Source organism: Peromyscus eremicus, chromosome 1 (genome assembly GCF_949786415.1).
Source record: "Peromyscus eremicus chromosome 1, PerEre_H2_v1, whole genome shotgun sequence".
NCBI classification, from domain to species: Eukaryota; Metazoa; Chordata; class Mammalia; order Rodentia; family Cricetidae; genus Peromyscus; species Peromyscus eremicus.
In genome coordinates, this window is record NC_081416.1 from 54235300 (window position 1) to 54251463 (window position 16164).

Sequence of the window (16164 nt, forward strand, 5' to 3'; positions counted from 1 at the left end):
CTAGCCACTAGTTAACCATAGAAGCCAGGCGGTTGTGGCACACACCTTTAATCCCAGCACTAGGGAGGTGGAGTCAGGAAATGATATGGCTGGGCAGAGAGGGATCTAAGGTGGGAGAAGACAGGAGCTCACCCCTTTCAGACTGAGGAGTTGGCGAGGTAACAGGTAGCTGTGGCTTGTTCCTTTGTCTCTCTGATCTTTCAGCATTTACCCAGATATCTGGCTCTGGGTTTTTATTATTGTGACCAATTAGAATTCACACTATACCCTACTATACGTTTCTCTTTTTTTCTTTTTTTTTTTTTTTTTTTGGTTTTTCGAGACAGGATTTCTCTTTGTAACCATCCTAGTTGTCCTGGGACTCACTCTGTAGAACAGGCTGGCCTGGAACTCACAGAGATCCGCCTGCCTCTGCCTCCTGAGTGCTGGGATTAAAGTAGTGCGCCCGCCCCCGCCCCCGCCCCCCTCCGCCCCCGCCCCCGCCCCCGTCGCCGCCCCCGCCCCCGCCCCCGCCCCCACCCAGTTGCCTGGCTAGTCTTGATATTCTCTCTCTTGATCTCTCTGCTCTTCTCTGCTTCTCTCACTGTGTTTTCTCTGTGCCCCAGACCCTGCTGTTCTCCTCTCTCACAGACAGCCCTGACCAGGTCCAGTCTGCTGGCCATGTTCTCTCTCTACTCTGGATTCTTTCAAGAAATGTCTCTGGCTGTTCTCTTTCATCTCCACAGTAAAAACTTCCCCCTTAACCATACCATGGAGCAGTCATATTGTCAGTTTATACAGGTTATCTTTGTTATTTTCCCACAACATAGGCCAGGTTAGCTGGCCTGAGAGCTTCTGGGTCTTTCTGTCTCCACCCCCCACTTCTCAGGAGTGCTGGGATTATACCCACTCATGTTATGCATCCCACTGTTATGTGGATTCTGGGGACTCGAACTCAGGTCCTCCAGCATGTGTGACAAGAGCTTTGCTCATTGAGTCACACGCCACCCCCAGTCCGGCTTTGGAAATTGGGACTTCTCTTCACATACACACAGTTTGTCTCTCTCCCTTTAGGGATTGTGGGTGCCTAGTGAGGCTCCCTAGGCTGGACCAATACTGAGAGGCAAAGCCCTCAGGTAGTCCCAGCCCAGATCTACATGCATCTCCAGGCCCTGGGGAGTTCCCACCATCTTCCTACTTCCCACCCCATGGCCTACAAAAGGGGTAGTGACCTGTAGGAGGTCACAGGTGGGAAGAAATCCTTACTGACCTTAGTGTGTTGTATCTGTACTCTCAGATTACAGCCTTGCTGCTCAAGGATGAAGTACAGCCATTCCCTGTCCCACCCTGGACTTACCACAGAACACTCCTTGAGTGAGTCTGAAAGCAGGGCTGGAGTATTAGGAAGGTCCAGAGACCCAGCTCTCCTTGGCGTGGCTGGATTCTACTCTATCCAAGTGACAGGCCCATCCTGGTTCTGCAACTCAGTGGGGATCTTTATTGCTGGGGCTTAAAGAGGGGGCTGACTGATGGAGCAGCCTCCCGAGGAGGTATCCGTTCTCTGGTCTCAGGCCTGGCCATGGCTGACGGCTGTGGCGTGGGCTGCCCAAGGGAGTAGCGCGGGGCAGAATCTCTCCTCAGACGCCTAAGAGTGAAGGCTTCCTTCTCGGTGTCTTCTGATTTCTCCTGGGTGCCCTCTACTTCCTCTTGGGAGACATTAGCTATCTCCTGGGTGACTCTAGGGTCCTTTGAAGTGACCAGACTTTCCTCTAGGTTCTCGTACAATGAGATAGCCTGGGACAAAAGATTGCAGGACCTGAGGTGGGTGGCTGACCCCGGGGGAAAGGGGTGAGGCTGGGGGCAGGGAGGAGCCAAGGCGAGGCATGGCTCTGGGCCTAAGGTCTCACCAGGTTTTCTAGCTTCTCTTCAAGGGCCAGGTTGTCCCTCTGGTTACAGTTCAGGGCCTCCTGAAGCCTAGGGTAAAGGAGAGGCCCCCTGAGCCCCACGTTCTCTTCCCAGTCACCCCTTCCATAGGCACACTTCTTGCGTCAGCTCTGGTGGCTAGCGCTCCCTTAGGAGGCTGGACTCAGCCACATTACCATTGCAGAGGGAACTGTTCCTTCTAGACAACTTGCGTCAGCCGCTTTCTCCCTTTTTTAACATTTTTGTTTTGCTTTGTTGTTGTTGTCAAGACAGGGTCTTATTATGTAGCCCTGGATGGCCTGGAACTCACTGTGTAAACAAGACTGGACTCAAACAACACACAGAGAACTGCCTGCCTCAGCCTCCTGGTGCTGGGATTTAAAGGCATGGGCCACCATGCCCAGCATTCTTATCTATTTATTTATTTATTTACTTTTTTAGTTATTTATTTTATGTGCATTGGTGTGAGGGTATCAGACAATTACAGACAATTGAACCCGGATCCTCTAGAAGAGCAATCAATGTTCTTAACCACTGAGCCACCTCTTGAGCCTCCCAGCATTGTCTGTAAGGTTTACTTACAGGGGCTGGAGAGATGGCTCAGCGGTTAGGAGCACTGGCTGTTCTTCCAGAGGTCCTGAGTTCAATTCCCAGCAACCACATGGTGGCTTACAACCATCTGTAATGAGATCTGGTGCCCTCATCTGTATGCATAATAAATAAATAAATAAACAAATAAATAAATAAAGATTTACTCACACCCGGGCCGTGGTGGCACACGCCTTTAATCCCAGCACTCAGGAGGCAGAGCCAGGTGGATCTCTGTGAGTTCGAGGCCAGCCTGGCCTACAGAGTGAGTTCCAGGACAGGAACCAAAACTACACAGAGAAACTCTGTCTCAGAAAACCAAAAAAAAAGATTTACTTATTTCTGCTGGGTGGTGGTGGTTTAGGCCTTTAATCCCAGCACTCAGGAGGCAGAGGCAGTTCCAGGACAGCCAGGGCTACACAGTAAAACCCTGTCTTGAAAAACAAAAAAAATTTTTTTTAACTTATTTCTAGTTTACACTATGAATGTTTTGCCTGCTTCTGTGCCTGGTGCCCTCAGAGGCCAGAAGAGGGAATCAGATCCTTTGGGACTAGAGCTATAGACAGCTGTGAGCCTCTATATGGGTGCTGGGATCTGAACCCAGGACCTCTGCAAGAGCAGCCAGTGCTCTCAACTGCTGAGCCATATCTCCAGCCCCTCCCCTTTATTTTTATTTATTGTAAGTAATTAATTACATAAATTTGAGGCAGACTCTCATGTTGCCCAGGCTAGCCTCAAGCTTACTCTAGAGACAAGTTCAGGACAAGATCTTGAACTCATGATCCTTCTGCTTTCACCCACCACTGCTGAGGTTCTGGGCATGCACCACTACACCTAGTTTATACAATACTGGGATTGGAATCCCAGCTTCCTGAAAGGCAAAAACTCAACCAACTGAGCTACATCCTCAACCCTCATTTGTTATTTATTTATAACAAGATCTCAGTAGCCCAGGCTGACGGAGAATTCTCATAGAGAAGATGATGTTGAACCTCCCTGGTCTTCCTGCTTCCACCTTCAAATGCTGGGGTTGCTTGTGTGTACCCACACCCAACTCTTCTTTAGCAAGAGACAGGCTGCTTATCACCTGGGCTGGGCCATGAGTCCTCTGAGGTCTCCATGGAGCAGGGCAGAAAGCAGGCCATCCCTTTGAGCTGTATCAGGGCTGGTTCAGGACTCTATGGTTCCAGGTTGGTGAATTTCTATGAAATCAGCCCTGCCTGAGAACTCCGTGCCAGCGGTGAGTGAGTGGAAACTTGCAATGCTCAGATCCATGGTTAAAGGCATGAAGCAGTGGAGGAAAGGCAAGACGTCCATCCCAAGACCTCTGTTGCCAGGTAGAATTGAGCAGACCCCAAGCTCCATTGGCTGACATCACAGAACAGAACCCCTCCACAGCCAGCTACCTATCTAGTTCTTTGATAGTTAAAGGTCAATACACTAGCCTGCTGCCACTCAGCCATGGCTGGGGTCACTAACCAGTGGGGCAGGTCCTGCCTGGGAGGTGAGGGCCCTGCTGGCAAGGAGCTTATCTAGGTTGGGACAGAATAAAGACAAAAGAGAACACAGGCAGAGGATTCAGGGCAAGTGAAGACCCAAAGCCACAGCAGCAGCCAAAGCCCTCAGCTAAGAACCAGACCTGGCTTCACCATCCTGTCCTGCAAACTGGCCCCACATGTCCCTGAAGCTCACCTCTTGCAGTCTCTCTGCAAATTCTGCATCTCCTCTGAAGTCCGCTTAGGGCCCCAGTCATCCCGACCCAGGAACTGTCTCTCCAGTGCCTCCGTGTCTCTGGGGAGGTGAGAGCAGACCTCAGGGTCTGGAGGCCAGTTGTTAGTTCCCAGCCAGGGACCCAGCTCCGTCAGTCATGTGTGGGCCTTCCTGCTTGCTGTTCAGCACAGGTTTGAATGGAGGTGGTGGTGGTGGTGGTGGGTTGTCCTTCACCTCCCTAAGATAATACCCACCCACTCAGACACACACCCATTCAGGTAACCTTACGATTCAGCATCTTTGGGCTCAGGGGTGTTCAGGAGTGTGAACAGGAATGCGACAGTGGGTTCCGACTGCTGCTCCGACTTTTGCTCTGAAGATGGCTTTGCAGAGAAGGTGCCTTGGTGACTGAAGTGGCATGAGGCTTCCAACCCAGGAGCCTAGCCCTTCTTCCTTCCCTTTTGCCCTTTCCGTTAATCTGCTTTACAGGATTTGGTCTCTGCCCCTCAGCTTATGGGGAGGTAGCAGTGGAAAGGACAGGGCAAATGAGTTTTCTCCTAGAGGCGGCCCTCCAGCTGGAGAAGGACCCAAGACGCCCCAGCAGCAAGAGGAGTTTGAGGATCAGGAATACAGGTCTTGGCCCAGGCTAAGGAAGAGTTTCTGTAGCCCACCTCTCTCCCTTGCCTTCTGTCTTAGGATCAGCAGTAAATGAGGGAGCCCCCAGGGCTTGCTGTCACCTCCACGCTGTGCTCCCTGGAGTTCCCTGGTTCTTCTAGCCGTGGCTCAGCAGGCTTCATTGCTGTTGTCAAGGTCTGCCTGGAGTGGGCACTCAGTTTGCCTGTGGGAGACTGAGGGAGACAGATCTGCTTGGTGACCCGCTTCCCCATCCTACTTGTTTGCCTTTTCTAACAAGCTTGGTTTTCTTGGGGTAGTAATTGGTCTAGGGAGTGGCCATTACCAGCTCTGTCCAGCAAGTCAGAACCCCTAAGCTAGTGTTGACAGACCATGGTGCAGCCCAGATGGTAAAGCCCTCAGCAAATATGATACAGGATGCTGTGTTGATGGTTAATATTGTCACCATGACAATCAGAATCACCTAGGAGACAAATCTCCTGGCATGTCACTGAAGTTACTACACTGGGTTAACTGAGGGAGGAAGACCCGCCCTAGATATGGATGTCACCATCCCAGGGGCTGGGGGCCTAGACAGAATGAAAAGCAGAAAGAGAACTGAGCACTGGCACACATCTGGCCCTGCATCACAAACGCAGAAGCAACGTGACCAGACTCCTCAAGCTCCCATTGCCATGACGTTGCCGCCACGATGGAGCACATCCTTCCACTGTGAGCCCAAACAACCTCCCACTTCATCTGTTTCATCAGGTATTTGCCACACGAGGAGAAAAGTGATCAACACACACAGTATACACACAATATACTTTTGAAAAAAAGTATATTGCCACTGTGCATCTGGCCCATGTGTGAAGATCGGAAGATCTTCCACCTTTGACTTGAAGTAACACACCTGGGTTGTTAGCCTTTTTTTAGAGGCTTTCACCCACGGAGTTATCTCAGGAGCCCACGACCATCTCCAGGGTGTTAATCCAATTACAACCCCAAAGTGAATACTTTAAACACAGCTGTAGTCTTAGTACTCAGAGGATGGGAGGAGGAGGATCAAGACTTTAAGAACAGTCAGGCGGTGGTGGCACACGCCTTTAATCCCAGCCCTGGAGGCAGAGGCAGGTGGATCTCTGAGTTCAAGGACAGCCTGGTCTACAGAGTGAGTTCCAGGACAGCCAGGGCTAAACAGAGAAACCCTGTCTCAAAAACAAAACAAGGTCCTGAGTTCAATTTCCAGCAACCACATGGTGGCTCACAACCATCTGTAATGGGATCTGATGTCCTTTTCTGGCCTGCAGGAAAACATGCAGGCAGAACACTGTATACAAAATAAACAAATCTTAAAAAAAAAAAAAAAGTTGAGGCCAACCTGGGCTACAGAGTGAGTTTCAGGAAAGGCGCAAAGCTACACAGAGAAACCCTGTCTCGAAAAAACCAAAAATAAATAAATGAATAAAATAAAATAAAAGTTAATTTAAGGCCAGCCTTCAGCTAAATAATGACTTAAAGGCCAGTCTGGGCTATGTGAGACCCTTGTCTGGAAAAATAACAAAGGGTTACAAATGTCATTTTTTTTTTATTTTATTTTTTCTTAACATTTATTTTATTGCCGGGCGGTGGTGGCGCACGCCTTTAATCCCAGCACTCGGGAGGCAGAGCCAGGCGGATCTCTGTGAGTTCGAGGCCAGCCTGGGCTACCAAGTGAGTTCCAGGAAAGGCGCAAATCTACACAGAGAAACCCTGTCTCTAAAAACCAAAAAAAAAAAAAAAATTTATTTTATTATGTATACAGTGTTCTGCCTGCATGTATGCTTGCAGGCCAGAAGAGGGCATCAGATGTCATTATAGATGGTTGTGAGCCACCATGTGGTTGCTGGGAATTGAACTCAGGACCTCTGGAAGAGCAGCCAATGCTCTTAACCTCTGAGCCATCTCTCCAGCCCCCAAATGTCATCTTTCATTTACTTCTCAATGCCCATCTGACACTAAAAGTAGAAGTATTCTCCACTTTACAAAACTGCAGGATTCCTTTAAATACTGTCTCCAACAACTGCCCCCACACCCGACCCCTTGGGCTTTTGTCAGGGGTTGCTTTTTTTTTTTTTTTAAATTAAGGCAGGGTTTCTCTGTAACAGCCCTAGCTAGCTGTCCTGGAACTCACTCTGTAGCCCAGGCTGGCCTCAGACTCAGAGATCTGCCTGCCTCTGCCTCTGGAGTGCTGGGATTAAAGGCTTGTGCTACCACGCTCAACATTGTTTTTGCTTTTTTGAAGGGAGTCACCTGACAAAATTCTGCTCACCTGAAGCTTTGGTAAAATCGCCAGGGGAGATACAGGACACATGAATTTCAGGTACTGAATCATTTCCATGTAAGCGGTACTGGAGATCAAACCCAAGGGCCCAAGGGTGTTAGGCAAGCACTCTATCACTAAGCTACAGAGCTACAGCCCCTGGAGGATTTCTTGGCACAAACACATCCCAAACGTGGCAGCATTGCAGGGAATGCACTTACATTCAAAAGGTTTGTGTTTGTTCTTGTCTTTCAGAGTCTGGTGAAGCCTAGGCTGGTCTTGAACTCATCACACAGTGAAGCATGGCCTAGAGTTCCGACTCCTTCCACCTCCCAGTGCAGGGACTTCAGGCGTGCAGCTGGCCGATCCCTTGTTTTCTACCCCACCTCATTTTCTCATTCAGAAAAGTCGTTCTTTCTTTTTAATGTCCCCACTGCTGTATGCTGGAGGAACTTAGCAGTCACTGTATGTATGTGGGGTAGACATCAGGATGAACAGCTACTTTTTTGAAGTACTTTAACCTTGAAGAATCCTTGTGGAAAACAGTGATTGTTCTCTGTGATTTGTGGAACCGTTTCGCTGCAGGGGCACTGCAGCCATGGCATGACTTCGGTCACAAGACACTTCAGGCACACCTGAGGCTCTTGTATTATTGTGTATTGTAAATGATACATAATAAAGGACTAGAGTCATGGGGCATGTGATGCTTTCCTTTAGTAAGACATGTAAATTAGATTAGGGACCTTGGGATGAGGAAATACTTTGTGTAACAATCAGTAAATACTCCTTTGTACGGTTGTTCAGGGGTTCAGTCCATCAGAGGCTGGGCCTTCCTGATGCCACATAGGTCTTAAAATTTCATCTTGGAGTGCCTTTTTTTTTCTTTTCAACCAACCCAAGCTACTCACTACACAATGCACCCCAACAGCTGTACTTTTTAAAATTTATTTATTATGTATATATATGGTATTCTGCCTGCAGGCCAGAACAGGGTACCAGATCTCATTACAGATGGTTGTAAGCCACCATGTGGTTGCTGGGAATTGAACTCAGGACCTCTGGAAGAACAGTCAGTGCTCTTAACCTCTGAGCCATCTCTCCAGCCCCACAGCTGTGCTCTTATCCAGGAATGTTCCTAAAAGTTCCCTGTCTACTCTGCCAACTTGTTCTGCCTACTTTCCCTGCTAAGCAAACACACCTCCCTCATGACTCTGTTCATGGTGGTGCTGGTTTGCTTACTCTGAGGGTGTTTCCTACTCTCAATGTAGCATGAGATATCCCATCTATGGGGATGGAAACAGCAGCATTTCCTCAAGTCTGAAGTTACCAGCCACCCTTCTCCTATCTTCTTTCTATACTGCCGTAATGGTGCCCATGAATGTCCTGGCTGATCTCTCAAGCATTAACACTACAGAGGCCAATGCCAGGTCCTTACAGTGCCATGCTCCAACTGTTTTGTGTTTTTAGTCATCTCCCTCCCCCTCCCCCCAAGACAGGGTTTCTCTGTGTAGCTTTCACTGTCCTGGAACTCCTCTGTAGAGCAGATTGGCCTTGAACTCAAGAGATCCACCTACCTCTACCTCCTGAGTGCTGGGATTAAAGGCGTGGACAACCAGACCTGGCTGTTTTTGTTCTTTTTAGACAGGATTTCCCTAGCTCTGGCTGTCCTGGAACTCACTATGTTAAGACCAGGCTGCACCAGGATCACATAGATCCACCTACCTCTGCTTTCCTGGTGCTAAGATTAAAGGTGTGTGCTAGCACAGGTGGCCAGTGTCTTTTCAATTACAATGATAATGCAGATAAGATACACTGCAGGTATGCAACATGATGGTGTGGGCTGAGGAGACGACTTAGTGGGTAAAGTGCTTGCTAAAGCATGAGGACTTGAGTTCAGATTTCTAGCACAAACATTAAAGCCAAATGTAGTGGCATACATATATAACCCTAGAGCCAGAGAAGGGGTGTGAGATAGGCAGATCTGGGGTCCTGTTGGCCAGTCTAGCTGAGATGGTAATCTCGGTTCAGTAAGAGATCTGGAAAAAAAAAAAAAAAAAGAGATCTTGAGAAAATGTAATGGCCTAGAATTCACCAGAGGATGATCTGGGACACTCACATTTGCACAACAGCCCTAGGAATCACATCTTTGGTGGTCTTCTCAGGGGTGCCCATAGCTCAGCTGCTGGGTAGCATCTAGGAGGGGCTATTATACCTGAGCCACAGGCTCCTATGCTGAATAGAGCTTTTGGAAAAGAGAAACAGGGCTGGAGTGTGGCCAATTCCATATACCTCTCCTGGAAAAGAGTGCTTAGCAGCCTTACCCACATCTACATCTTCCCTCCTGGGATCTCCTGGGATGCGGGGCTTGGGCCTTCATTCCAGGAAGCCCTAGCTTGGAGGAACAGGGATCAGTCATTTGAGGCCAGGCTGGCAGCTTGTACAGAGGAACAGGCCTGGGAACACAATCCAAAGACACAGTATTCAGGGCTTCACACCAGTGGCTGTCTTCGACCAAATAAAAAGCAGTTTACAAACAGGTAGAAAACTCTTTACAAGTTTATTTGACATTAAACCTTTTCCCCTGGGCTGCACATTCGTTCCTCAAAGGCAGGTTTATAGTGATGGCAGCAATCAGCAGGGTCCACAGGAACCAGTGTGGACAAATTCTTCAGGTGTGCTCCGCTCAAAACCATCCTGGTGTAACAGTTCTCATCCTGGTGGTGCAGTGCTCATTCCTGAAGCTTCTCCTCCCATGAACTGACAAATGTTGGAAGTCCAATAGCCTTTGAAACCATATCTTCTAGCATAATTGAGAGGTGGTGGTAGGCAGGAAACAATTCCGCATGAGACATCCATTTTTGTTCCCAGCAGCCCTCTGTGGGGGCTCATGTGAGGGTGTAATAGCCAAGCTCAAAGCAAAAGCTGCCATCAGTGCTACAGCTGTCAGGCTTATGAGAAATAACATCCAGAACGTTCTAAGTGTAGTTGCAGAAGGCCACATGCCAGAGCCGAGACTGCAGTTCACTTTGAAGAAACAGATGTGGGTGAGGAAAAGGTGATCTAAGACCACAAACCTCAAGTTGGTGGCATCTGGAGCCCACACCATGAATTATATCCACTTGCCCTAAGCATCAGTACCTCATTCACCAATGCAACATGTCAACAGCAGAACACAGACATGAACAGTTCCTATGCAACAGTCACTCGTGTTAAAAAAAACAAAACCCCAAAAACCAACCCTCCTTCTTTCACACCTCAGACTCCATGTCCAGTTCTTGCTCAAGGGTTTACCTGTCTCCCCAGCCTGTGAGCTCCCTATCAGACTCTGAGAACCTCTTGGTTGGTTGGTGGCTAGACTCCAAGGCACCAACAGGCAACAGCAGAGGACGAGCCCACAGCTGAGCCAATTTCTGACAGTGTGGGCTCAGAGCAAAGGTGGCTTCTCCTCCCCAACCCCGGGGAGTTCTGCAGAAAGCCCAGGGTAACTAGTCACAGTATGACAAGGGGCCAGCAACACATTTTCTGGGTAAGGAGGCCAATGAAGAGGACCCCAAAAGTACTGCTCTACTCAAAGGGCAACATGTACAAGGAGAGGGGAGAGCCTGGCCAGGTGTACCCCCACTTTATCTCATTCAATCAGAAGATCAAATTGTTCAGCAGCTTCAAACTCAGCATTCATGGCCATAGCCCACTCATCCAGCTCCGATTTCTGGTGGAAAGAAATGAAGGCACATGAGTGGGGAAAGCAGCCGTGTTGGCCAGAGCATGTTACTTACCCACACCCTCAGGTGGAGTCGAGTCCTGCCCACCCCACCCCCCACCCCCCGTACAGTGCCCACCCTCACTCACCAGGATCTCTGGCACTTTCTTCTTTCGCTTCTCTTTCACGACTGGAGGAGAGATTCCAGGAAGCGTTGTGTCTGGAACCCAGGGCTTTGCAGGTACTTTTGGGATCTCAGTTAACTTTGAACACACTACAGGTGAGACTCCAGGCAAGTCTTCAGGTCCCTCAAAGCCAAAGAAGGATCGGCGGCCAGGGGTGGAGGTTGAGGCAGAACTGAGGCTCTCCAGACGACTGTATGATCGCCTGACTTTCTGGGACATTTCCAAGGCTCTGGTGTCCAGCTCCTCTCCTTCCACAGAGTTAGAATCAGCATTCTGAGTATACAGCACTGGGGTGCTGGTGGGGGTACCAGGAACACTACAAGTCTTGAAGAGGTCCTCCTTAGTGGGTACCTTGAGAGGAGGGCTGTTTTCTTTTTCCAAGATAAAAGAGACCTGTATCAGGACAGGAGAGGGAACCCGTGTCAGCTAGGGAATCAGGATAGAAAAACAGGATTTCTACTGTTTCTTGTGTATTTTACGGTGTTGGGGATGGAACACAGGGCCTTGTGCATGCTAGGCAAACGCTGTGCTGAGGAGCTCCAACCTCAGTCCAGGACAGATTTTAAGTAAAGAACACAGTCATAGAGCACATGCCCGGAATGTACAAGCCCTGGGTTCTACCTGCACTGTTCAGAAAAAAGAAACAATCATCATTACTCCCGAGAAGTTGCACTTATAGCCCCCATCTGCTAGCTGACATAAAGTCCCAGCACACCTAAACTGGCTTGACGCCTCCTAACTGTTCCTTTGGCTAATGAGTATTCATTGGTGACCTGTCCTACACCAGGGAGTGTCTTGGGCACTGGGAATACATTAAGGAAAACAAAAGCAGCATCGACACCTCAGCGCTTCCCCTGTAGCACTGAAAACACAATGAGGAAAACTGGGGGTGGGTGGGTGGTGGGTGGTTAAAAAGCAGAACGAGCCGGGCAGTGATTAGTGGTGCACACCTTTAATCACCGCACTTGGGAGGCAGGGGCAAGTGGATCTCTGAGTCGAGTACACTGCAATACCATCTCTGTATACACAGACCACCATAAAGGCTTTGACCCAAGGGCAACGGAGCCACAGCAAAGCTGTCAACAGCAAAGTTAACCTGACATGTACTTGAGGTTCATGTGTTGGTTACTGTACTCCCACTTTCAGTTTAAAGGGCTCCTCCTCCGGGAGGCTGTCCTTTACCTGGGATTCGGATCACGTACAGCTTATCTATCACAGTACCTTATTACTTCTAGTACAGCAATACAGCTATCTGAAGTTGGCCTGTTACTCCTTAACCCAGTCATGTCAGCCATGATGGGGGACTTCTTGAGAATCACGGGTCACCAGCTGTCTAGCTAACTCTGCCAATGCCCAGTGTACAGCGGATTCCTGCACACTGCAGGCTCACTGTATTAATGGGCATGAAACCTGGCACCTAGTTTTCTAAAGGCCGAGACCCAGTAAAAGGACAAATCCAGCAACAGTTATGCTCTAATACGTGGGAGGAAAGTCATCAAGAGACATTTTAGCTGGGTATGGTTGCACACGTCTTTAATCTAGGCAGAGGCAGGCGGATCTCAGTGAATTGAGGCCAGTCTGGTCTACAGAATGAGTTCCAGGACTACACAGAGGAAACCATCTCAAAAACAGACAAAGTATGGCCACCCCTGACTACTACATCCCCATTCTCTGCAGCCACACAGCCATTAAGATCGTTTTTTTTTTTTTTAATTTTTTAATTTTTTTTAAAGATTTATTTATTTACTTACTTACTCACCATTTATTTATTTATTTATTTATTTATTTATTTATTTATTTATTTATTTATTTATTAATTATACAGTGTTCTGCTTGCATGTGTCCCTGCAGGCAGAAAGAGGACACCAGATCTCATTACAGATGGTTATGAGCCACCATGTGGTTGCTGGGAATTGAACTCAGGACCTCTGAAAGAGCAGCCAGTGCTCTTAACCTCTGAGCCATGTCTCCAGCCCCAGATTGTATTTCTTGAAAAAGGGTCTCTCTATGTAGACCAGGCCTTGAATTCAGAAGTCCACTCTCAAGGTAGTTACATTTAGAGGGGAAAGATATCAAACACGTAAGCAAGTACCCTCCCAGATGTTGATAAAGATAATTCCAAGAGGGGGCTGGAGAGATGGCTCAGAGGTTAAGAGCACTGCTTGCTTTTCCAAAGGTCCTGAGTTCAATTCCCAGCAACCACATGGTGGCTTACGACCATCTGTAAGGAGATCTGGTGCCCTCTTCTGGCCTGCAGAGATACGTGCAGACAGAACACTATACATAATAAATAAATAAATCTTAAAAAAAAAAAAAAAAAAGATCATTCCAAGAACTATGTCAGTGAATTAGCGTGGTTAGGAAGAGCTCAGGGAGGAGGGGTGATGGGACGTTTGTCCAGCCATTGTCTTAGTTGGGCTCTCACCATCTTAAGGTCCTCCCCCTTGGTCCTAGGACACCAGTGAAATCACTCATATACCCCCAGAGAAGTCTTTCTATAGCATTCCAGCTTTACTCTGTCAGCACCTCAGTGAAAAGGGGGCTGGGGTTATCTTGGCAGCAGGGCACCTGCTTAGCATGCAAAATCCTGGGATTGACCTCCAGCACCACACAACAGGATAATAAATCAAATTGGGGACTATGGCTCATGTCTGTAATCCCAGCACTTTGAGGTTTAGGAAGGAAGATAGCCTTGAGTTCAAGGCCAGTCTGTCTTACACAAAGAGTACTAAGCCAGGCAGACCAACACAGTAACAAAACCTTGTTCAAAGAACATTGGGTATAGTGGTGTACACTTGGGAGGTTGAGGCAAGAGGATCAGGCATTCAAAACTAGGTTTAACCACATACTAAGTTAAAGGCTAGGTTTGACTATATGAGACACTATCTGAAAAACAAGGTGTTCATGGCAAACAGCCAAAGTCCTTAAAAAAAAGTTCTGCTAAAACTGTAAAGGCACATACATATAACTCATCTTTTTTTTTTTTTGGTTTTTTGAGACAGGGTTTCTCTGTGTAGCTTTAGAGCCTTTCCTGGAACTCACTCTGTAGCCCAGGCTGGCCTCAAACTCACAGAGATCCGCCTGGCTCTGGCTCCCGAGTGCTGGGATTAAAGGCGTGCGCCACCACCGCCCGGATACCTCATCTTTTATAATTTGTATGCATGTGTTCATGGAGGCCAGAAGAGGACACTGGATACTCTAGAACTGAAGCTACAGATGGTTGAGATCCATCGGATTCCAGTGCTGAGAACCACTCTTTTATCTTTCTTTCTTTTTAACATTGATTATGTACAGTGCTCTGCCTGCATGTATGCCTGCATGCCAGAAGAGGGCACCAGACCTCATTATAGATGGTTGTGAGCCATCATGTGGTTGCTGGGAATTGAACTCAGGACCTCTGGAAAAACAGCCAGTGCTCTTAACCTCTGAGCCATCTTCATCTTACCAGCCCTGAGACTTACTCTTAACTGCTGAGCCTTTTTTTTTTAAGATTTTTTTTGAGACAGGGTTTCTCTGTAACAGCTCTGGATGTCCTGGAACTCACTCTGTAGACCAGGCTGGCCTTGAACTCAGAGAGATCCACCTTCCTCTGCCTCCAGAATGCTGAGATTAAAGGTGAGCACCACCATGGCCTGGCAACCAGAGCCATCTTTGTAGACCCTAAATATAACTCATTCTACAACTATGAATAAACACTGAAAGCAAAATAGACCTTTTGCAAGATAGGATTTTTCTGTGGAGCCCTAGCTGTCCTGGAACTTGATCAGGCTGGCCTAGAACACAGAGATCTGCTTGCCTCTGCCTCCTGAATGCTGGGCTTAAAGGCGTGTGACACCAACATAAAACAGTTTTATGGGCTCCTGAGTGCTAGGATTAAAGGTGTTTGTCACCACCGCCCAGTATAAATTAGTTTTAAGCAAAACAGTAAAAATGCTCAGAGCATAAAGAACTAAAAAAATAAGCAGGGCACCTTTAGTCTCAGCCCTCAGGAGGCAGAGTCAGGTGGATCTCTGTGAGGCTGACACCAGCTTGGTCCACAGAAGGAGTTTCAGGACAGCCAGGGCTACACAGAGGAACTCTGTCTCAAAAAAACAAAACCAAAACAAACAAACAAAATAAAAATAAAAAAGAACTAAAAATGAATGACACCTACAGGCAGGAACCAAGAATGGCAATTCATAGCCAGTCTTGGTAGCATGGACACATTTAATCCTTGATCCCATCACTGGAGAAACAGAGGCAGTTGGATTTCTGTGAGTTTGAGGCTGACTTGGTCTACAGCAATTTCCAGTTCAGGACAACAGGTTACACATTGAGACCTAGAGTGACAATTCATGAAGGTGTCAATTGCTCTCAGCTGCCCTTATTTCAAAGGCGAACTGGATCCCACACAAATAAGCCAATGGAAATCAACTCACCCTAGGACTCCTTCGAAGTGTGTGGACAGCTGGGGCCTGTAGAGATAACATCAACCCATCAATCAACAGTTAAGCTCAGTTTTGACATCTCGCTCCCAAATCCCTCTCTCAGCCCCTCACCTTTACTGTATGAGCCACGATTTTCTTCAAAATGATGGCCTTTCTAGCTGGAGCCGCATGAGGTGTCTGAAAAGGGGGAGAGGGATTACCATGAGCTTTACATTAGTTCAAAGCCCTCTAGGTCAGTATCTGAGGAATTCGGATCTCACCTTCGGCCAATTTTCAGGAAAGATGTTTGGGAGATCTGAGCCAGATTTCCGCTGGGACCTCTTCGAAGACTTAGTAAGTGGAGTCCTGGACCCTGGAAAGGGAAACATGGTTAAGGATAAGTAAAACTTTGTTCGAGGAAAAATAAGACAGCAACCAAACGAAACAAGATGCTTGGCGAGTTCGGGAAAGCAGAAGCCGTTTTCCAACTTGCCCTTTGGGGCGTCTTCCACCAGGATCTAAGTTTCGTTCTCCAAACGACGCAGCCCTACCGCTCTCCCGCGTCCTCCACTCACCAGACCGCTGGGCGGCCCCTCCGGACCGCGTTCGCCGCTCCGACATGTCTATGGTCGGGCTCAGTCTCCGCCGCGGTCGTCAAGTTCAGCTCGCGCCAAGCGGAAAGTTTGTACCTGCAAACGTTCAAATTACCCGCCAGGCGAGGGCGGAAGCGGAAGTGATGCAGAGAAGGCCGACCTACCC

At 48.2% G+C, this 16164-nt stretch overlaps 2 protein-coding genes across 2 annotated transcripts; both read right to left on the bottom strand.

The window, feature by feature from the left end:
* Positions 1–1476: 1476 nt before the first annotated feature.
* LOC131902753 (uncharacterized) lies at positions 1477–5289 on the bottom strand. The gene is made up of 6 exons (XM_059253756.1): positions 5159–5289; positions 4938–5048; positions 4489–4583; positions 4183–4281; positions 1887–1953; positions 1477–1773 (listed from the first exon to the last, which is right to left on the bottom strand). Exons 1-6 carry the CDS (start codon positions 5279–5281, stop codon positions 1477–1479), a joined length of 792 nt encoding a protein of 263 aa, XP_059109739.1. The 5' UTR covers positions 5282–5289.
* A 4805-nt stretch (positions 5290–10094) lies between these two features.
* On the bottom strand, positions 10095–16134 carry LOC131910604 (sororin-like). The gene is made up of 6 exons (XM_059262497.1): positions 15981–16134; positions 15687–15778; positions 15538–15603; positions 15418–15453; positions 10964–11392; positions 10095–10823 (listed from the first exon to the last, which is right to left on the bottom strand). Exons 1-6 carry the CDS (start codon positions 16024–16026, stop codon positions 10743–10745), a joined length of 750 nt encoding a protein of 249 aa, XP_059118480.1. The 5' UTR covers positions 16027–16134; the 3' UTR covers positions 10095–10742.
* Between the last annotated feature and the right edge of the window lie 30 nt (positions 16135–16164).

Excerpts from the sequence above, each read along its gene's own strand:
- LOC131902753 (XM_059253756.1), bottom strand. The coding sequence starts at position 5,281 with ATGGTGACAATATTAACCATCAACACAGCATCCTGTATCATATTTGCT. Across the intron at positions 4,584-4,937 it reads CCAGGGAGCACAGCGTGGAG|CCATCTTCAGAGCAAAAGTC; the intron begins GTGACAGCAAGC and ends TTCTCTGCAAAG. Across the intron at positions 4,282-4,488 it reads GAGCCCAAAGATGCTGAATC|AGACACGGAGGCACTGGAGA; the intron begins GTAAGGTTACCT and ends TCACCTCCCCAG.
- LOC131910604 (XM_059262497.1), bottom strand. The coding sequence starts at position 16,026 with ATGTCGGAGCGGCGAACGCGGTCCGGAGGGGCCGCCCAGCGGTCTG. Across the intron at positions 15,779-15,980 it reads AGGGGCCGCCCAGCGGTCTG|GGTCCAGGACTCCACTTACT; the intron begins GTGAGTGGAGGA and ends TTCCCTTTCCAG. Across the intron at positions 15,604-15,686 it reads TTCCTGAAAATTGGCCGAAG|ACACCTCATGCGGCTCCAGC; the intron begins GTGAGATCCGAA and ends CCCCCTTTTCAG.